This window comes from Galeopterus variegatus, unplaced genomic scaffold (genome assembly GCF_000696425.1).
Source record: "Galeopterus variegatus unplaced genomic scaffold, G_variegatus-3.0.2 Scaffold2334, whole genome shotgun sequence".
Classification (NCBI taxonomy): Eukaryota; Metazoa; Chordata; class Mammalia; order Dermoptera; family Cynocephalidae; genus Galeopterus; species Galeopterus variegatus.
Window position 1 is genome coordinate 15,623 of NW_007728445.1, and position 22,302 is coordinate 37,924.

Here is a 22,302-nt window from a genome sequence, read left to right on the forward strand (position 1 = left end):
GTCAGTAGAGAGGAAAGAGCAGGTGACGCATTCCGCAGCTGTGGGTTACTGGCAGGACAACTCAGGATGGCTGCTGGGGGGTGAGGTGGGATTAGGACCCACATCAACGCTGCTCCCCTCTGCTCCAGAACTTTCTTTTGTTTTTTTTGGTTTTTTTTTCTTTTCCTTTTTGTCTTTTTTCCGTGTCCGGCAACGGATCACAACCCTCAGTGTTGCCCCCGTACCGGGCCGGGGACCGGCAACGGGATCGCAACCCTCGGTGTTGCTCCCGCGCCTCGCTCAGCCAGTGAGCAGGAACCGGTCTGTATGTGGGATCCGAACCCTCGGGCGGGAGCGCCGCCGCGCTTCCCAAGCGGCGCACTATCCAGTGCGCCACCGGGCCGGTCCAAGACACCTATTTTTAAAAAGCCAAAAGTTAACGCAATCAGAGAGAAACTAAGGAAATGAAGGACAGAGACAAATTCTTCAGACATCAAGATTGAAAAACTAAATCACGTACAAAGCAGAAAAATCAGGCTAGCCTCTGGATGGCCACCGCACCATTTAATGCTGAAACACTTGTACAGTTCTCAAAGGTAGAACTCAGAATAAATGATCTCATGAGGTTATCATGCAGATGTTAAAACAACAGGCAGCAATTCCCATACATGAAAGAAGCCAGAGAAGCCAGTACCCATGAGAAGTTATTGAAAAAAAAAAAAAAAAAAAAAAAAAAAACTTTGGCAACAAAATTTAGCCAATAAAGAGAAGATTAAAAAAGCACAAAGTTCAGGAATGGTTGTAGGGGCTGGTTGGTTAGCTCACTTGGTTAGAGCGCAGCCTTATAACACCAAAGGCATGGGTTCGGATCCCTGTACTAGCCAGCCATCAAAAAAAAGGAAAAAAAGAAAAAAGAAAATGGTAGTGAATATTGACTCCATTTAAAATAATGAACCAGGGCTAGCTGGATAGCTCAGTTGGCTAGAGCCCAGTGTTATAACACCAAAGTCAAGGGTTCCTATCCCCTTACCAGTCAGCTGCCAAACAGAAAAAAAGAAAAAAAAAAAAAAAAAAAGAAATTCAACTTATGCTTTTCATAATTTAACTTCTTAACTTTAGAATTTTATGGTACAGAAGCATTTGTTTGAATTTGAGCAAAAATTTTTTGTTTGAATTTTCTTCTGTTAAAGTCAAGTTAAAATTAAATGTAATGCTTTTAATGAAAAACACCCTGTATAATTTGATTCTCACCCTTTCCCCTTTCCTTCATGTCAGTTCATCCTTCTGTCCATTCCTCTGCCTTCCCCTCTCTCCCATTTTATACTCATCCTTCTACTCATTGGCCTATTTGTATATGTGCTTGGAGAGACATCTGAAGTGATGCCCACTGATGGTTATTTAGGCAAGAAGATGGATTATTATTTTTTTACCTTTAAATTTTTGGGTATTACTTAACTTATTTGTAGTGACAATTGGATTCTGAGCAGGTCACTTTTTTTCCCCCAGAAGTTTTATATAACACGTTCTCATTCAAGAAATTAATTCCAGAAAAAAACTTAAAGGAACTTCTTCCCTAATAACCATCATCATTAACTGTCCATTTCCAGACAAAACTGTTATGGGGCACAGGTCCGGCTGCCTTTCAGAAACAAACCAATCAAAAGTCAAATGTTGGTGAAGATGGAAGTCAGCTTTTATCCAGGTGACCTGAGGAGAGATGTTAGGGTCACCTGTCTCTCTTGTAAACCTGAAGGAGAAAGGCCAGACTAAGGCCATCTCCAAGACTCAGATTTACTGAGGGGTTTTTAAAGAGGGGGCTGAGGGAGTGGAATGTGGGAAATGAAAAGCAGGAGGAGGGGGATGTGAGCTGTGGGGGCTCCGTGCAAGGAACCAGGTGCAAGGTCTCACTGAGACTCCGTCTGGTTTCTGCCCCTGTCCTTGCTGCTATCTCAGGTCCTGCTGGAGGGATGGAATCAGCACAGCTTTATTAATGTCTTCCTTGGTTTCTCAGTACATGCAAGTGTGCAGCTTCAGGCTGGCTGGAAAACAACTTTATACTTCTGTAAATAATATCAAATTGCCCCATAACCAAGGTTCAAAATATCAACCAACCATGGGAAAAGAGGGAACTCAGAGACATGTATGCAAAGAGAAAAACTGTGTCCTTTTGAAATTTGCCTACATCCCAGGTAGTTTCAGATCCCAACATGGCTTCAGTCCTGCTCACTCCAGCAACTTCCCTAGTTAATAGTTCCTTTCATTTCTATGCATCAGGACAGATGACTTATTTTACTGCTTCGAGCTGAGTCGGGGCGTAGAAGGGGCTAACTTGGAATGGAACTATTTGACATGATGGAGGACATAGCTTTTGGTACCCGGCTGGAGTGGCAGAGGCATTTGTTTATCTATTGTCTTAGCAGTTGATTTTGACAACAGGTGTCTTACTCCGAGTTACTAAGCTATACATCAACTGGAACAGCAACATTTAAAGAACTTACATGAACCCCGTGTTTAGGAACAGGATGGCTCATCCAATCAAGTCATGAGATCCCCCCTCCCCCAAGCTGTGAATATTTTTAGAGAACTGCTTGTGTAGCCAAATCAGCAACAAGACATTATTTCCCCCTTTTTGATCAAAACATTCCTCATGAAAGCATCGACGACCAATTTCCTGATTGAAAAGGTCTTACTTATTTTTGTACTGGTCCCTTGGTGCTAGGGCAGTTTATTCCCAGGTCCTCATGTCCCACATGGGGGGCTGAGGGGAGAAGATGAAACAGTGGTTAGGCCAAATTAGGGCAACATGAAGTGGGGTCAGGAGTAAACAGAGAGCAAATTGAAATAATCATGGGAGAAGAGGGAACTCAGAGAAATGCATGCCAAGAAAAAAGACTGTGTCCTTTTGAAATGTGCCAGGTGGCTTTAGGTCCCAACATGGCTTCAGTCCTGCTCACTCCAGCAACTTCCCTAGTTAATAGTTCCTTTCATTTCTATGCATCAGGACAGATGACTTATTTTAGTGCTTCGAGCTGAGTCGGGGCGTAGAAGGGGCTAACTTGGAATGGAACTATTTGACATGATGGAGGACATAGCTTTTGGTACCCGGCTGGAGTGGCAGAGGCATTTGTTTATCTATTGTCTTAGCAGTTGATTTTGACAACAGGTGTCTTACTCCGAGTTACTAAGCTATACATCAACTGGAACAGCAACATTTAAAGAACTTACATGAACCCCGTGTTTAGGAACAGGATGGCTCATCCAATCAAGTCATGAGATCCCCCCTCCCCCAAGCTGTGAATATTTTTAGAGAACTGCTTGTGTAGCCAAATCAGCAACAAGACATTATTTCCCCCTTTTTGATCAAAACATTCCTCATGAAAGCATCGATGACCAATTTCCTGATTGAAAAGGTCTTACTTATTTTTGTACTGGTCCCTTGGTGCTAGGGCAGTTTATTCCCAGGTCCTCATGTCCCACATCGGGGGCTGAGGGGAGAAGATGAAACAGTGGTTAGGCCAAATTAGGGCAACATGAAGTGGGGTCAGGAGTAAACAGAGAGCAAATTGAAATAATCATGGGAGAAGAGGGAACTCAGAGAAATGCATGCCAAGAAAAAAGACTGTGTCCTTTTGAAATGTGCCAGGTGGCTTTAGGTCCCAACATGGCTTCAGTCCTGCTCAGTCCAACAGAACCACTTGGAAAGGGATTCAGATATTTTTCTGTGTATTTACGCTTATCTCTCCATATGTACAAATAATATAGTCATGTTTTTCTTGGCTCACTCCACTCCCCACAACACCTAGTATCTTGGAGATCAATGCACATGGATACAAACAGGTCATCCTCATATTTTTTAAACTGCTGTGAATATTCCTCAGAATGGTGTGTTAGTCAGTGTACAGTCAGGAGACAGGAACCATGTGTCAAAGAACAAAATTACAACAAATTTAAAGATCTCAGTTGGCTTCATTGTCAGGCAAAACATTATTCAATAAAATAGAATAAGTGTTCCAATGAGCCAAGCAGAGGAGGTAAATTTTATAGACAGAAAAAAGCTGAAGAAGGCAGAAACAAAGAACAAGAAGTAGTTTGGTCATTTCAAAGCTACTTTCCTTGTGAGGCGGTGGGAGGAAGACAGAACGATAGAAAAATAACTGTCTGCTTAACATGAGGTTACTTCAAGCTGTCTATTTTGTGTAAGGATTAAAGCAGAGGGAACTTCATTATCACACCTATTGAGGATTAAAACTGGCCTGTTTAGGGTTTTGGAAATTGGCTGTTATCTCTTCTCCTGACTTCTGAGAAGTCAGACTACAGCCTAAATGACTTGGCATTTAGCAGGGGTGATTCCATTTTGATTTTGAATCTGGTCTGTTAGGGCCTCGTGCAGGAACATAGTCCAAAACAATGACCTCTGATAATTTTATTTAACACATACAGTGATTTGAACAAAGAAAACTTAATATTGAGAATTATTAACAGAGGATTGAGGTGGTGCAGAATTGACTAATTAAAGTTGAAGACAGTGTAAAGAACCCAGTTGTGGCAGATATAAGGGACAACTCCTACCCCTAGGGTCTATGCTGAGGTTGAGAGCCCAAGGAAAAGCCCCTCCTCTGTTCAGGACTGAGATCCCACATCATCTGAAAATGAAGGGCCTTGGGCACAGTGGATGACAGAGAAGTTGATGAAGAGCCTTCTGGTGCAACTTGCCAGAAATCTGCACCCCAGGGTGCCAAGGGAGGCCATCCACAGGGAGGTGTGGAGCCTCAGCACTTGTTATACACTGGGGAAGCCTCTGGAACCCAGAGTTGGAGAGTTCCCCTCTGCAGGGACCTAGAGCATTTCTGTGCACTTCAGTCAGGACAGCTCTAGGCAGCTAGACAATCAGCTTGTTGACTGGAAGCCTCATGGGAACCCCAAGCATGTTTGTGGTGCTGAAGAGAGGGTGCAGGGAGCAGCTCCCCAGGCTGGGGCACAGGCCTGCTCTGCCTGGAGCTACTGTCTGTGCAGCTGTTACCTAAGCAACAGCTGGAGGAAACACACTAAGGCCAGATGCTGGAGAAAGCTGTGCACTGCAGGCACCTAGCACCAGAGAAACTGCTGGACTGAACCATGGAGAAAAAGCATGCTGTCTCCAGCAGCCTGGGGTGAGAACCACAGGAACCAGGAAAGAAGAGCCTTTCCTCTTGCAAATTCTCTCCAGAGCCTCTACTGCCAAAATTTAACATTACACCTGCTGCAAAGGAAAACTATTCACAAGGCCCGACTGTATTATCACAGAGCAGGCAAAAAGGGTAAAACCAGAGCTACCAGGCCGTGCATTGATAACCAGCACAAACGGATACCATTGTTTCCCCTTCTCCTTTTGGTAGCCATTTGAGTGATTTTCAGGCTTTTCCTATTGTGACCAATGCCACAATGAACGTTTTTGTGTCTTTATGTACAAAACAATGTTTCTTTGGCTAGCTGCTGAACCTGGAGTGACAGGGAATGTGCACTTCCAAGTCTGCTAGACTCTGCCAAATTGCCTTCCAAACAGGCTTTACCTGTGTGTACTCCTATTAGTTTGGGGTGCTCCTTACCTTCACTCTTGGACATTATCCATTTTGCTAATTTTCCTCTAATAATTGCTTACTGATTTAATTTTTTGTATCTTTCTGCCTCTCCACATGTCTTCTCATGAAAGCCCATGTCCCACCTGTGGAGGGCCATAGGGTTCAGGGCTTCTCTGGGGTTGGTTCCTGTGACAGGCCAGCCACTGAGGGCTAGGTCCTGGTGGGCCCCCCTCAGGCTGTGACCTCGGCTTTCTCTCTCCCAGGCTGAACCTTCGGGAGCTGGGCCCCTGGGCCTCCCACATGCGCTGGCTGGTCTGGATCATGGCCTCTGTTGGCACTATCTATGTCTTCTTCTTCCATGAGCGGTAAGCCGGGGAGGGCTGGGGGTCTCAGGTAGGTGGGTGCCCCTTGATGCTACAGTGGGGCCTCCCTAGTGCCCCAGGCAGGTGAGACCCCAGGATGACCCCAGAAGCATGAGGGCATGGCTCTGTCTGGCATCCCAATGTTGAGGCCCATGGACGGACACCAGGTCCCACAGCCCATACAGTCAACCTAAAGAGTTTTTCAAAAAGACATCATAGGTTCCCAAACCCATTGACCTGGGTCATGCGTCACCTAAACTGTCACCAGATGAGGAGGAGAGTCTCTGAGACAGCCATACTCTCTGCACCCCCATCCTGCTGAGCCACAGGGACGAGAATGATTAAGTGGGGAAAGAAACAGGGCAAAAGAGATTAACAGACTCCTGGAATCTCAGGACCTGTGGGGCCTCTGCAGGTCATGTAGCTCAAGGACAGCAAATAGATTTCAGTTAATGCAGCAACCCCGCTAGATTGAGAGTGGCTGCTTGGGCCCTGTGGGCAAAGATGCTGGGATTGAATAGTAATGTCTGCCATGGGCTGAGCATTGGGAGTGCCCACGTGCATGCTAGGCCCAGTATTTGCAATCCTTGTTTTAGCTCCAGCATGTCATTTTACAGATGTGGAAACTGAGTGTCAGAGAAGGAAAGAGACTTGCCCAAGGTCACACAGATGCTAGCACCTACTGGGTGTAGCTGAGTAAAATTGGAGCCCAGGAGTGCTCGACAGAGGAAGAGTCTCTTCTCACTCTTCTGGTCAGGTGTCCCTCACACTTAGAAATGGGGAGCTGTTTGTGTTTTCATCATGTTGAACTATGTCCCTGAATCCAAGATGGCTTATCTTCCTCCCAGGTACAAACTTGTGGAGCTGCTGTGCTACGTCGTGATGGGCTTTTTCCCCGCTCTGGTCATACTTTCGATGGTGAGTGTTCCACCTGCCCAGGGTGGTGCCTCACCCTGGCTGGAGGGAACAGACAGTGCCTGAGCTGGACCTGACTGTCAAGATTGTTAAGTCAAACCCTCTCCCTCGGCAGATGGGGAAACTGAGGCCCCAACTGCTGGGTTGTCCATCTCTTACTCTCTGCCTTACCTTGAGTGAGCTCACTAACTCCTCTGCATTTCAGCTTTCCCCTCTGTTTAAGGGATTAAGTGAAAAAATCCATGTAAAGTGATTAGAACAGTGCCTGGAACAGAGTAAGAACCCAATTGCTAAATTAAACCTGTAACAATCATATGATTAGTGTTAGAGACAGAGCAGAGTCTCAGTCCCAGGTCTTCTGACTCCCTGCCTTCACTGTTTCTGCATCCTAAACTGCTCCTTGGCACATGGAAACCAAGCAAAGAGGCAACCAGGTTTCTTTCTTTACTGCACACTTACTGAGCCCTTATGAAGTGCAGGAGTCCTACCCACAGGAGTTTACTTCCTCGTCCCAAGCATCCTCCGAGATGGATGTGATGTGCCCATTTCACAAATGAGAACACTCAGTTTGGGAGAGAGGAAATGTCCAGCCAAGGCCATGCAGCCCCTTAGTGGCTGGGGTGGGATTTGACACCGAATTCTCTGACTGCTAGTGATGGGGTCTTTGGTCTGTACTGTTTAGCCTGCTGAGTGGTAGAGCCTTGCAAGGGAGGACTAAGCACCCCCACCAGGGAAGGGAAGCAGGTCGTATGGCCGTGGGTGGACCACCTCTCCTCTCTGAGCCTCAGTTGATCCATCTGTCAAATGGGCACAGTTATCTCAGCTGGCCCACCTCCCTAGGCCAGATGACAGTTTGTTATTTTAAAATTATTATTATTATTATTGGAAAATGTTTTAAAATTTTATGTAGTAAAATCTAACAATTTTTTTTTTTTTTATTTTTATGGCTGTTACTTTCAGTGTCATGGTTAGGAAGTTCCTCCCCTCCCAAGTTTATATAAACGTTTCCCTATATTTTCTCCTGTTTCTTTTACGATCTACTTTTTATGTTGTAATTATTTATTCCTACTGCAATTTCTTCTGTATATGGTGCTCCTTACCCAAATGATGGAGACAGCCATTTCACTTATCTACCATTTTAAAATGCATCTGTTTCAGAGATTTCAGTTCTTATCGACTGGCTTGTCTGTTTTGATACCAACTGCTTTGCTTATTGTAATTTCTTTTTTTTTTTTTGTCTTTTTTCCGTGTCCGGCAACGGATCGCAACCCTCAGTGTTGCCCCCGTACCGGACCGGGGACCGGCGACGGGATTGCAAGCCTCGGCGTTGCTCCCGCGCCTCGCTCAGCCAGTGAGCGGAAGCCGGTCTGTACGTGGGATCCGAACCCTCGGACGGGAGCGCTGCCGCGCTTCCCAAGCAGTGCACTATCCAGTGCGCCACCGGGCGGCCCCTGCTTATTGTAATTTCAACTGCATTTCTGTACTTGGCAGTGAGGTCTTGCCCCATTACTCTTACTGTTCAACAGTTTCCTATGATTTGTATTTATTTTTCCAGATTACCTTTTTTCCCCTCAAGTTTATTTAATTTTTTTTGGCGGCTGGCTGGTACGGGGATCTGAACCCTTGACGTTGGTGTTACGTCACTGCGCTCTAACCAACTGAGCTAATCAGCCAGCCCTATATTTACTTAAATACACATATTTAAGTTATATCTATTAAATTGTACAGTATCATTGAATTATATATTATATATTTAAATGCATATACTTATGTATAGTAAATGTGTGTTTAATTACCCATTCGCTGCAAAAAATAAGTCCTTTTGAAAATCTTATTCTTCCACCTCCTCCCCCAAATGATGTTCCAGCTGCAACCACCATTAATAGTTTGCTGTGTATCTTTTCCATCTTTAAAATTTTTATGCAAGTGTATGTGCATATACAGATATATACTGACTTGTTTGTTTTTCTTTTACAAAAATAAGATCACCCTCTATGGACTGTTCTGCAACCTGCTTTCTTACTTAGCACAATGTCGTGGGCATTTTTCCATGACTGCCACATAGGGTAACACCTGCCTCGTGAGATTGTTGTGACGATGACATTAGCTACTCAAGTTAGGCACTTAAGACAGTGCCTGGCACATAGGAAGTGCTAAGAAATATTGGGTATTATTAACATTATTATTATGTAATTACTATTCAATTATAATACTCTTGAGGACTGAATGAATACATTATTGTGCATATGTACAATGAAATACTCTGGAGCTGTGCAAAAGATTGAGGGGCAGCTGCCAAAAAAATAAAAATAAGAAATTATTAAGGAAAGGCCGGCCGGTTAGCTTAGTTGGTTAGTGTGCAGTGTTATAACACCAAGGTCAAGGGTTCAGATCCCTGTAACCTCCTGAAAAAAACTCTAGCAAAAGACCGAGGAAGATCTACACGTGGACTTGTAGAATGATCTCCAAGAGACTTTAGTGGAAAATCTAGTTGTAGAAAGGTAGAGATGTTATGAGCCGATTTATCTAAAAATGATTAGTTCCTGTGCATATAGACATATTGCGTATTGTAGGTATATAGAAAATTTCTGGAAGGATTGTGAAAATGCTGTTAATGGGGCTTACCTGTAGGAAGTGGACCCAGGGAGCTGGGGTGCAGGCTTAGCAGGGCATTCTCCCTGTTCAATTGCTTGCTATTCTACTAGAGTTCTTTTTACTAAAAATAACTCATGTTAACAGAGCTCATCTCTCGGGGTAGGACTACTACTACTTTTTCTTATTATTTTTTTTCTAAATATTTTTGCCGTGGACATGTATAATGTTTTTTTTTTTGTTGTGGTGAAATATACACAACATAACATTTATTGTCTTAAAAATGTTTCAGTGTACAGTTCAGTTGCATTAGGCACATTCATGTTGTCATGCAGCCATGACCACCATCCATCTCTGGAAGTTTTTCATCTTCACGAGCTTAAACTCCAGATCCATTAAACAATACCTCTTCTTTCCTCCTCTGCCCAGCCCCTGATAATTCACTCTATCTCTACTTTCTGTCCCTATGAATTTGAATACTCTAGGTGCTTCAGATAAGTGGAATCATATAGTATTTGTCTTTTTGTGACTGGCTTATTTAATTTAGCATGATGTCCTCGAGGTACATCCAAGTCCTAGCATGTGTCAGAATTTATTCCTTTTTAAAGCTGAATAATATTCCATGGTAAGTACATACCACATTTCATTTATGCATTCATCCGTCAATGGACACTTAGGTTACTTCTGCCTTTTGTCCATGCTTTCAATTCTTTGGGTATCTACCCAGATGCATTACTTTTTTTTTTTTTTTTGGGATGGTGAATGTCCATGACCATGGCAGACATCACCAATCAATGGCAGCATATGCGTAGGATCAGAATTCAGCACAGTACCCTGGGCAGCCACTACCAAACGATTTGGCACTCGTGATGGAACCTCTTTGCCTTTTCTGCCTGGTGTGCTCTGAAATGGGATCGTAGCCAGAGCAGCTAAAAGTCTCCATGTGGGGAGCATGCTTATTTCCTGACACTAATGCCTTCTACTCCCTGTCCTTTTTCCCTTTTGGGGAAGCTCCTGGAGTGGGTAGTTTGGAGGCAGTAGAGGGAGACTGAGGCACACACCCACGTAGCCTCTGATATCTGTTCCACCATAGTTGGTTCTCAGTACAAAGGAGAAGCGAGCAATTGGGGATCGGGATGCTGTTCCTTGGCCATTTTTTCTCATCCTAAAAAATCCAGAGAAATTATGAAAGTCATTCATTCATAGGAAGGGCAGGCAGATCTCTGGAAACTTGCTTACTTGCTCCATACTTGGCTTTTGTGGTGCCAACATGCAGATTCTCTCTTGGTGCCAGTCAGTGGCTCTAAGAGGGTGCTCAGATGAGCCCCAGAAGGAAGGCCTCCACCTCACTTGGATGCAGATCTGGGCAGAGTGTCCAGGATACCCTCAACCTCTGACGTGCCCAGTGGCCCAACCACAAGCCTTCCAGGAGCTTGTCCTTACAGCTCCCCTCAAGGCTGGGCCAGCCTGTCTGTTAAACATTTGGATATTCACTGCAGAGGGGAGTGGCATGCACAGCAGAGGGGAGTGGCATGCACAGCTCTGGGATCTGAACTGGATTCGCAGAATCTCTGGATAAAGAGTCTCTCAAGTCAGAGGGTCCTAATACTATGACACCCAACCAGAGTGGGGTGGGCGATGGTGGGCAGAGGCAGGATGCCTTGTGCTCAGCTCTCCATTCCAGGGTATTCAGGGCTGCGGCATCTGCATCCCATGTGTGCGAGCCAGTATTAAATCACCTCGACACATTCCTCAGATGGATGGCTTCTGAGCCGGGAGATGCTTTGGGGGTAGGTTTTATCCTGCCTGTGTGTGTGTGTGTGTGTGTGTGTGTGTGTTTGTGTGTCTGTGCAGGCGCTCTCTACTCTGGGAAGCTGTCTTCAGTAAGCCTGCCTGTGGAGCTCACCTGGTATTTCCCACCAGCTGGGGTCAGGGTCGGAGGTCAGAGGGGGAGGGAAAGCTTTGAAGGGGAGGGCAGACTGCAGAGAGGCTCACTCCTGATTGGGGGCAGGGACGCTGAGACTCGACCTCTCCCTAGACCTGAGGCTGGGGGAGGGGGTCACATGGGTTCTGGCATGCTGTTTAGGAAATCTCCCAAAGCATGGCACCATGCTGGTCTGAAATAAAAATCCTGTCATCACGTTGCATGTTTCTTTTTCCGGGGCCAGTGACTTGGGGCTCCTTTAGTGGCCCCATAGCCTTGCTGAGCTCCTTAGTCTGGTACCTGCATCTCCTTGTGTCTCTCCTCCCACGCGTTTGATCTTGCATTTCCCCAAGACATCCCCCCCCTTCATGCCCCTGTACATTTTGGGGTGCTGGTCCCCCTGCTGGGAACTCTGTTCACCCCCCATCCACCCAGCTCACTCCTACTCATCCTTCAGAGCTGAGCCTTCTCCACTCCGTCAGCACCCACACCAGGCCTGCTGGGGAAGAATCCCAGGAAAGCACTGGGGAGCGGGGTGCAGAGATGGGGGTTGCAAATGGGTCTGGATCTGAATTTCTAAAGCCACCTTGGGTGTGGATGGGAGCCTCACGCTGTGGGGTAATTTAGACAGTACTGAGAGCTGTCGCAGTCCTGGGTTTTCTGCTCCCCAACTTCCTTTTCTATATCAGTCTGCAGAAGCTGTGGAGCATTTACCTCCAGCTCTGGCTGAGGAAGTTGGGGTGGGGGATGGCTCAGGCTGCTACCAGTGCCCACACTGGCTTCAGGCACTGCAGGTGCTAAAAGGGGGCCGTTGGACCTCAAAGGGCTGGGAGATGGGCACTTATCAGATTTTCCACCATGTGCTGTGTAACCAGATGCTGAAACGCAGGCTCTGGGAACAGCATCCGTGGGATGTGGAAAGAGCCAGTGGAAGTCCCGGCAGCAGGTGCCAAGGGAAGGAGCAGGAAGCTGGAGGAGGTGGAGGCTTACCTGTGTGGAGCGCCTCCTGGTGCCAGTCTCTTTTCGTGCTAGTGGTTTTATAGATGCTCTCTCTACTGATTGATACAGACTCCCCCATGGGGTAAGGATTATTAGCTGATCTTACAAAGCAGGAAGCCAAAGCACAGAGACGTTTGGTGACTTTCTCAAGGGTGCCCAGCTTCTAACTGGCAGAGCAAAGCTTTGAAGCCAGGACCATCTGATGCCCAAGCATCCTACTGTTGGTCAGACCATGCTGTTTCCGAGGAAGGCTACTCCCTCCAAGTCTTTCCCCTGGAGAGGAAAGCTGAGCTAAAAAAGGAAACTTAAATAATAACTTTAAAAAAAACCCCTGTTGTGTAGCATTTGCCAGTTTCCATGGTGTAAATACTCCCACCATGGCCAAGTTCACGTTACTGATGTGGTGTCACTGCAGATGGCGAGTGATGAGCTGGACAAGCTAGCCTGGCAGGGTGCTACCCCACTGCCCCTCACCTGTGCCCTCACAAAGCCTGGAGTGTGGAATCGGTGAGAACAAATCCAGCCCTGGAGGGTCCCTGTGCAGGCCCAGGTCTGTCACCGAGATGCTTGGCAACTTCATTTTCAGAGTATGGATTTTGGAGCCAGTGGGACCTGACCCAAATCCAGCTCTACAAGGACCAACAAGCAAGATCCTTGGGCAAGTCCCTCATCCTCTTTGTGCCTCAGTTTCCTCATTTGTAAAATGGAGACTGTGATAAAAAAAATGCTACATACGAAGTTTTGGGGTATCTATTGCTTGCTATCACAAAAAACATCTATTTTACTGATTTGGAGATGAAGCCTCAGAGAGGTTGAGTAACGTGTCCAAGGGCACACAGCTTGTAAATGTCTCTCACATATGCTGTCTCCCCCACTCCACTGTCTGCACTTCAGGGTTCCCTGCCCCTGGAGACGAGCAGTTGAGAGGATGGTGGGCTCTACGTTTCTGCTTCAGCCCATTCATGTGCTCTGAAGGGTAGTAACATAGGTGTGAGGTTTTGTTCAACAGCTGGTGTTCAGACCAGTGTTGGACAGGGCCATCCCCATGGGACAGAGGTTCCCACCCAGGCTTTCAAAGGACGACCGTTTGGGAGAACGTGTTGCCATGTGGCTCCTAGTGGAAGGGTGGCCGGGAGGAGGGGTGCTGCTTCCATCCCGTGTTGATTCCAAGTACGTTCTCTGGTCCGATGCTAATGCTCACTGCGGGAGTCGGGATGCTCCTCCTGTGCACAGCTGGCCAGTAGCAGTCCACGTATCTCAGTCCCATCGGCCTCTCTAGGTGTCTTACTTGAGGTCTGATGTGCAGTGTTGGAGAGCTGGAGCAGCCCTGACCTTCAGACTGAGTTGGAAGGGGTGGGAGAGCAAACTTGAGAGCTCCTTTATATAAAGCAGCAAATGGGGGATGAGAGCAGGTGAGTGACATGCCCAGGGGTGTGGAGCTGGGAGAGCGGATGTCCAGTCCAGTGCTCTTTCCCCCTCTCACCTCCTTTTTGTCCTCCCAGGGGACTACTGTCCTTTTCCCATGTCTAATGCAGTGGCCAAGTCCTGCCCACTCCAGTGACAGGATATGCACCCTGCTGCCTGCTCTTGCAGCCTGGAGGCATAGGTGGCACAGCTCTTTGAAGAGCCCACTTACACGTCTTCCTGCCAGGGAGGGAGGAGAGGCCCACCCTCCTTGGGACCTCGTCTTCCATGTGTGGACGTGGGTACACTTGAGCACACAGCTGCCAGAACATGTGGCTCTTTTGTTCCAATTTCCATATGTCCAAGCTTGATTGGCACAGAAGCAGGAGGCTTTGGGGCATCTTGGAAAAGGCTCATGGTAGGAGCCAGGAGATGTGGGTTCTGCTTTTCTCTTCTGCATTTGCCATGTGACTTTGGGTGGATGACTGTCCTCTCTGTGCTCTCATCTGATCAGCTATAAAATGAACCGGGGGCCCTCCTTAGCTGATTGTAAGCTGCCTGTCCATCTCCAAGCTGTGCACACCACGGATGAGCACAAAGCCCGAGCTGGTGGGCATGGCAGACCCCTCCCTAGCTCGAGGAGTGGTCCCTGGACCCAGAGAATTGTGGACCCAGCTCCTCTCAGGAGCGATGCTGAGACCCTCTTTCATGCACAGACACCTCTGGTAGACACAGCATAGAGAAAATAACAATAAATCCCAGATAGGCAGAGAAACAGCAGACATCCTCTAGTGGTGTTCTGTCTAATGTAGTAGCTGTTAGCTGCAAATGGCTATTTAAATGAAGTCTATCAAAATTAAATCAAAGTTAAAATTCATTCTCACATTCACCCTACCCACATTTTAAGTGCTTAATAGCCGTGTGTAGCTAGTGACTACCATATTAGACAGCACGAATATAGACCATTTCCATCATTGTAGAATGTTCTATTGGACAGCACCAGTAGGTCAGTGACTCTCAAACTTTTTGATTTCAGGACCCTTTTATACTCTTAAAAATATTGAGGACACCAAAGAACTTTTGTGTAGGTGGGCTAATATCTATTAACATTCATTATACTGGAAATTAACAATGAGAATATTTTAAAATAGCTATTAATTCATTTAAAGATAACAAACCCCACTATGTGCTAACACACTAAACATATTTTTCTATTAAAAATGACTATATTTTCCAAACAAAATAAATGTAGGGGAAGAGTGGCATTGTTTTACATGTTTGCAAATCTCTTGAATGTCTGCCTTAACAGAAGCCAATCAGACCCTCCTATCTGCGTTAGTATTCAGTCTGTTGCAACATCACATGCCAGGAAGCCTCTGGAAAACTTTGCTGGACACATGTGAAAGAATGAGAGGGAAAAAGACAAATAACTTCACAGTATATTAGGAAAATAGTTAGGCTTTGTGAACCCCCTGAAAGGGTGCTGGGGGTCCCCAGGGCACCTGGACCAAACACTGTTGAGAGCTACTGATCTGGAGTTTCCCCTTCATTTCACATCTGCTAATGCTCCATCAGGGGCAACTTTCGTAGACCAAGACTATCCCCATTTTAGCCATTTAGACAGACCTGGAGACACGGGCAGGACGGGGCAGGATGCGTATGAGCAGTGGAATGGGAGACTCTCTGGATGTTCGAGGCCAGTTACTATGAGCACAGTATCCAGAACTTAGTAGGTTCTCAGTACTAATTTGGTCTTGGCCATGTGTGGTCTCTCCTCCTCTTCTGAGACTGGGAAGGCTTGCCTAGGAAGCCTTGGGAAAGCATTGGCCCCTGTGCATCCAGGGTTGGAAGAAGGCAAATTCACAATGGTGATCTGCATGGTCACTTCCCTGGCCTCTGCTCGTGGTGACATTGAACATCAGAAGACGAATTGGAACGCTAATCGGAGGCTCCTGGCTTAGTTTTCCCAGCTCAAGTTTGCAGTGAGCTCTGACTGTCCTTGGTGGGTCTGTAGTACGGAAACTCGGTGGCCAGCTGCGTGCCAGCCCTGGGATTACTGGATGAATACGGCAGGGTCTGGGGTGAAAGGACGAGGTAATGAAATGGTTCTGTGCAGTGTAAGTGTCAAGGTGGCCTCTGAGGACAGACCCTGAGACTCATCGAGGCTCCTCTCTAGGTTGAGGGAGTGTCTGTCAAGTGACTGAGAAGGGGGTTGGTTTTCTTAACCGTAAGGATTTTTTTCATTAAAATAATATATGCTTATTATAGAAATTCCATAAAGTACAAGAAAGGTGGAAAATATTACCTAGTGTCTCCCTATCCCACAAAATCACTCTAAACCTTTTAGTGGTTTTCTTTTTGTGTTTCTTCCAGATCCATGAGGAGTGTTTTACTTTAGCATTTTCTTCTCTTGCTGTATACACTTTTATATCCTACTTTTAAAGTATTTTTCCATATTATTTCAAGCACTTTGTAAACATTATTTTAAAAGTCTAGGGCTGGCCGGTTAGCTCAGTTGGTTAGAACGTGGTGCTGCTAACACCAAGGTCCAGGGTTCCATCCCTGTACTGGCCAGCTGCCAAAAAATAAATGAAATAAAAGTCTGCATTGAGTGGGTGTACCACAATTTCTATATATACACACACCCAATCTGTGGTGAGGATCTTTCGACATAAAGTTCCCCCACACCGCCCTTACTGAGGGTATTTTCTTTAGGCCACATTAAGGAAGTTAGGTAAAACTTGCCTCATGCTGTCTGTCCACCCAGCCACAGCTGTCATTCTGTCTGCTCTCACTGAACTGACTATTCCCCACAATTGGCCACTGTCCCTATCCCTGGGGGAGTCTGGGCACCCTGGGACCTACTGCCTGGGTGCTGCCAAAGAGCTGGTTTGTCTGGAAGATCAGAACAGTCAGCTCTGGCATGAGGAGTGAGACGTGGAGGGGTGAAGGGAGGTGGAGCTGGGTACTTGTCCTGCAGATGATCTGGTTGTGGGTGCGGAGGGGTCGCTGTTGGAGGCAGGGCCACGAGGGCCTCATGCGGTTGAGGGGACCGCATGTATCCTGTCTAATGTAGCTCCACTGCTGCTGGGAAACGGGGGATTGGTGAGGGTGTCGGTGTTCTTTCCCTGCTTACAGCACCCTGTAGGCTAACCGTTAGCTATTTGGGAGCTTTGTAAGTCATGAAACCCCTGTTAGTGTGCTATTGGCCAAGGTGGGGGTGTTTACATCTTGGCAATCGGCAAATGCTACGCATCAGAGCTTAGTCGTTTTGGAGGGCTAGATTACCAGCACACCACTGCCTGCACCCCAAAAGCACTGTGCCACACCCTGTCACCCTCTTTATCACTATAACTGGTCATATATGCATTTATGAACATGTGCATATTCACATCCATGTTCTTATATATTTCTCCCTGAAAACCTGGTAAGGTGAAATTACTGTTTCCATTTTATGTGGGGAAACTGAGGCTGCTCAGAGAGGTGAAGTGACTTGTCCAAGGTCATCCAGCTCTTAATCCTTGGGTGTTGCAGCCTTCCTCTTTCCATGGCATCAGGCTGCTTTGCTCCCAGAGAGCTGAGATCTGAGGCAGCAGGCAAAGGCCACGTCCCTAAAATCCTCCTGGCAATCCCGTCTCCTGGCTGATAGATTCCTGATTCTGTCAGTTTTGCCTGAGCCATGAAAGGTCTGAGGATGCAGACGTTCTCTGCTTCTGCCTCTGGTCAGGTCACCTTGGGGAACTGGCAAAGGCTGCAACTCTCTCTGGTGAGCAAGGACACTGTGCCCAAAGCCTCCTGCAGGGCCTAGCAGTTCTTGAGTCCCAAAGGGATGCCCTTTGTTGTTGGGGCTCGACTGGGCAGGAAGGAGGCTGCGGGCTTGTCTCCTATAGCATTTGTGTCTATGCAGACAGCTTTCCCCACCAGCACCCACAAGATAAAGCAGCATTTAAATACCATAATAAGGCAATATTTTAAAAAATATTAGGTGACTCTTTGTATCAATCTGGTGTTTTGGGATGAGGATTTGGGATCTACTGGACTAGGCACAACTATGACCACACACACATCTACACAGGTCTACAAATGGGATCTCTCTGCCCACGTACCCTCAGCTTGTCCTGTTAACTTTCTCTTTGCAAATCTGGCTTCATGATGGGCTTTCGTGGCTATATTTACCCTTGTTGCAGTGTGAGGAGGGGAGGGTGCCATATCCCAGCTGAGGCTGGCAGCTCTTGTGGGTAGGGTTTACCTGTGTGCCATGATACCTGCCTGTTGCATCGTCTGGGCCAGGCTCCAGGTTGCACGGGGTAGCTGTCTTTTTCCCTTGATCCCCCGTGTCACTGTTTTTCAAACCCTTTTGATTAAGACCCATGCTAAGAAATAGATCTTGCACCGTAGTTCCAGTTTACACACCCTTCATTGAAATGGCATGCACTTGGGTGATGTTCTCTGATATTTCCTGTCCTATCCATCTTATCCTAGACTTAGTCTGTTCAGGCTGCTGTAACAAAAATACCATAGACTGGGTGGATTATAAACAACTGAAATTTATTATTTACAGTACTGGAGGCTGGAAGTCCAAGAGCAAGGTGCTGGCAGATTCGGTGTGTGGCGGGGCCCTCTTCCTGGTTCATAGACGGCACTTTCTCACTGTGTCCTCACATGGTGGAAGGGGCAAGGGAGTTCTCGCAGACATCTTTTTTTTTTTTTCCTTTTTGTCTTTTTTACTGACCGGTAACGGGATCGCAACCCTCGGTGTTGCGCCCGCACCGCGCTCAGCCAGTGAGCGGGAACCGGTCTCCACGTGGGATCCGAACCCTCGGCGGGAGCACCGCCGCACTCCCAAGCGTGCACTCTCCAGTGCGCCACCGGGCCGGCCGTCTCAGACATGTTTCATAAGGGCTCTCATCCCATTCATGAAGGCTCAGTCCCCATCACTTAATTTGCCCCCCTCCAAAGTCCTCATCTCTTAATACCATCACCTTGGGGCTGGGGTTTCAACATAGAATTTTGGGGCACACAAACATTCAGGCCATAGCGCCATCCAGTCATGTTATCCTATTCTTGTGTGCCCTGTCCTGCGCTATCCTACCCTATATCCTTTTTTCAAGTAGCTGGTTGCAACTCACTAAATTGATTTTATGACCCACAAGTGGGCCTGAACCCTAAGTCCTGGAAACTGTTCTTGGTGGAATGCTTCTGGAAAGCCACAGTTGTTGGTAATAGGTGCTTCGTGCCTATTTGCCATGATTGGCAGGGTCAGCATGGTGCCATACCTTGGGAGCCTGGGTGGCCTAAGGCCGTATGGCGACAGGCAAGGAGAAAGAAATCAGGAGCTTCCACGAATCTGGTTACTCAGAACCCTGACCCCACTGGGAGGAATACAAGACCAAAATTTATGGTCTCTTGTCCTGGTGATGGCCCCATGATCTGGGGGGCCTTGGAGCTGGGTGGTCACAGACACCTAACATGCATGAATGTTAGCAGGGCTGTGAAGACAGGAGGGAGAAGTGAGATCCATGCGAGGAAGGGGTGGACTCCATTCTGGAAGGGCAACTCTGCTTCTGTGGGCAATTTCAAATTTCAGGTTCTGGCTTTCTGCTGAACGAACTGCCCGCCAGTCCTGTTTACACTGCCAGCTTCCACTAGGAGTGTTTCCACTTGTGCGCAGGTGCACGTCCTGCTGCTCTTTAAGGCCTTTCTTTGGGGAAAATAGGAGCTCTCTGATTGTTTTTTCATACTCACTTTTATGACTTGTAATGTCTATGATGTCTGAGAATGGCATTTTTGGCATGACTTTTAAAAAATGTCCTGCTGGTATTGGACCCTTTCTGTGTTTGTGAAATTGCTATTTTGTATTAACACGGTATTTGATAAACATTTGTAATAAGAAGAATAATCCTCCTGGTGAATATTATTGTTTCCAATGGAGTAGAAAGCACTTAAATAAAGGAAAATTCAAGATGCCTCACTCTTGCCAAATCATCTTTTAAAAAAATAATGTTTGCCAATTCTTCTTGTAGAAGCAGTCAGTCTGTGTTTGTCGTAGAAAGTTTGGGATATTTAGAAAAGTATAAAGTGAATGTAACCTGATATTATCTATCTATTGCTGTATAACAAATTATTTTAAGATATAGTGTCTTGAAACAACCACCACCATCATGTCTTTTGTGGCTTCTGTGGGTCAGGAATTCTGAGTATGGATCTCGGTGGGAGTGCGTGGAGGCTGGAGGCTGGAATGGTCTGAAGGCATGTTCACTCACATGGCTGGTGCTTGGTTCATGCTGGAGGCTGGTCAGGGCCCTAACTGGGGAAGTTGGCCAAATACCATTGTGAAATTCATGTCTTGTTATTACTCAGGTGTAGTGAGACCAGCAGATCAGGAGACAATTGTCTTTGAAAACATCATTTGTTACTCACAGTTCCTGAGACGAGGGGACCACACCACACCATGGGGGGCCACATGAAGATGCACTGGGGTCAGTCAGGAGACAGAGATGGAGCAAAGGAAATGTGGGCAAGAGCCTTGCTTGTGGTTTGTATAAAAGGGAGCAGGAGAGGCAGGCTAAGCAGGTGTAGGATTGGCTAGCGTGAATGATTTCAGGGGCCTGTGGTACCTGGCCCTGGGGTGATTAGGGCAGGGGGACTATTAGCCTGGAATGTAAGAGCTCAATACAGGATTGGGGAGGGGGGAGACGGGGAGGAATGTGGTCATGAACACACGGGGAGGAACACTCACAGGCCAGCGTTCACTTCCTCTAGGAATCAGCTAGCCCTGGGAGGTGCAGTCCCTCCAGGGTCAGTAAGGACCCAATGTCAAAATGGACTTTATCAGAATAAAAAGACATGCCGAATACACACCCATATGTGACTTCCCCATGTGGCCTGGGCTTCCTTACAGCATGGTGGCTGGGTCCCAAGGCAAGTATCTCAAGAGAAAGAAAGGGCCACATGGAAGACATTATTGCTTTATGACCTAGCCTTGGAAGTCACGTTTCGTGTCTACAGTATTTTACTGGTTGAGGCAGCTAAGAAGATCCTCCCAAGTTCAAGCGGAGGGAATGTAGGCCTTCATCCTCCATGTTAAGGTGTGAGAAAAGTGTGTGGGATGGGATATATGTTGGTGTGGCTATCTTGGAAATTGCAATCTGCCACAAACTGTATCACCTGGAAGCTACTGTCAGTAGTTTCTACCTATTGGGCTTGCACATCTTTTATTTTAATTAATTAAATTAACTAATTTAAAATTTTATTTTATTTTTTAAATTTACAAATAAAAATTGTGTATATTTATCGGGTATCACATGATGTTTCAAAATATGTATATTTTGTGGAATGCTCCAATCCAGCTAATGAACGTATATGTTACCTCACCTGCTTATTTGTTTGTGGTGAGATTGCACATGTTTTAAAAAACACCATTATTGAGATATAATTCACATGCCCTATAATTCACCCATTAAAGTGTACAGTTCCCAAGGTGAAGGGTTCAGATCCCCAAACTGGCCACCTGCCGAAAAAAAAGTGTACTATTCAAGGGTCTTTGGTATATTGACAGATATGTGCAACCATCACAGTCAATTTCAAAACATTTTCTTACCCTGAAAAGAAAAACCTGTACCCTTAGACACCACCTCCTTATTGCTACTGCTCCCCCTTCCACCCTAAGCAACCTCTGATCTACTTTGTCTCTATGAATGTGCTTATTCTGGATATTTTACTTAAGAGGAATCACACAAAACTTGTCTTTTCATGTCTGACTTATTTCCTTCACTTAGAATGTTTTGGAGATTCACCCATATTGTAGCATGTGTCAGTACTTCAGCACTTTTTAATGGCTGAATAATATTCCATTGTTGTCAATATACCACATTTTTGTTTATCCATTTTTCCATGGGTGGATATATGGGTTATTTCCACCTTTTGGGTACTATGAATAATGCTACTGGAAACATTTGTGTACAAGTTTTTGTATAGAAATACGTTTTCATTTCTCTTGGGAATATACCTAGGAGTGGAATTGCTGGATCCTGTGGTAACTACGTCTCATCGCTTGAGGAACCGCCAGATGTTTTCAAAGCATCTGCACCATCCATCCTACACTCCCATCAGCAGTGTCTCAGGCTCTGATTCTTTACATCCTCACCAACATTTTACACATATCTTTTTGAATATGATTTTGCAAGGAAGAAGCAATCTTATTAACTAAATTTTGTGTTCTTGGATGAGTCCATTAGCCTCTCTGGGCTTCAGTTCCGCATCAGTAGAGTGTGGACATTGTATTAAATTAGGGCTGTCACACATTTCTTTTCCTGGGTACTAGAAAGAAGACCTCCAGCTGGACCACACTCTTTCACCCCAAATTAGGAAAATGGCCACTTATTCCTGGTTCTAAAAGAAAAAGTTAATACATAGTGTTTGCTGTCATAATTGTTTTTCTCATACAAGTACCACAAACCAAGTGGTACCTTCTAACAAATGCTCACAGGCAACAAGCCAAGTGAACAAATAAAAAAATATTGTTAGTGGAAATATCAGACCCAACCAAGCATATTTGGTTCACTATATA

The 22,302-nt window shown here is 46.1% G+C and overlaps 1 protein-coding gene across 3 annotated transcripts in view; it reads left to right on the plus strand.

Annotated features, from left to right (window-relative positions):
* MMD2 (monocyte to macrophage differentiation-associated 2) overlaps nucleotides 1–21,848 on the plus strand; it is a 32,637-nt gene extending 10,789 nt beyond the window's left edge. For 2 of the 3 annotated variants that reach the window (XM_008581357.1, XM_008581355.1), the window contains 2 exons: nucleotides 5,801–5,902; nucleotides 6,748–6,895. In XM_008581357.1, the coding sequence (XP_008579579.1) occupies nucleotides 5,801–5,902; nucleotides 6,748–6,880 (235 nt within the window). In that variant the 3' untranslated portion in view covers nucleotides 6,881–6,895. Of the gene's footprint in view, nucleotides 1–5,800; nucleotides 5,903–6,747; nucleotides 6,896–21,745 lie in introns of those variants that run through there. The other variant, XM_008581354.1, reaches the window with a different exon arrangement.
* The last annotated feature ends 454 nt before the right edge of the window (nucleotides 21,849–22,302 follow it).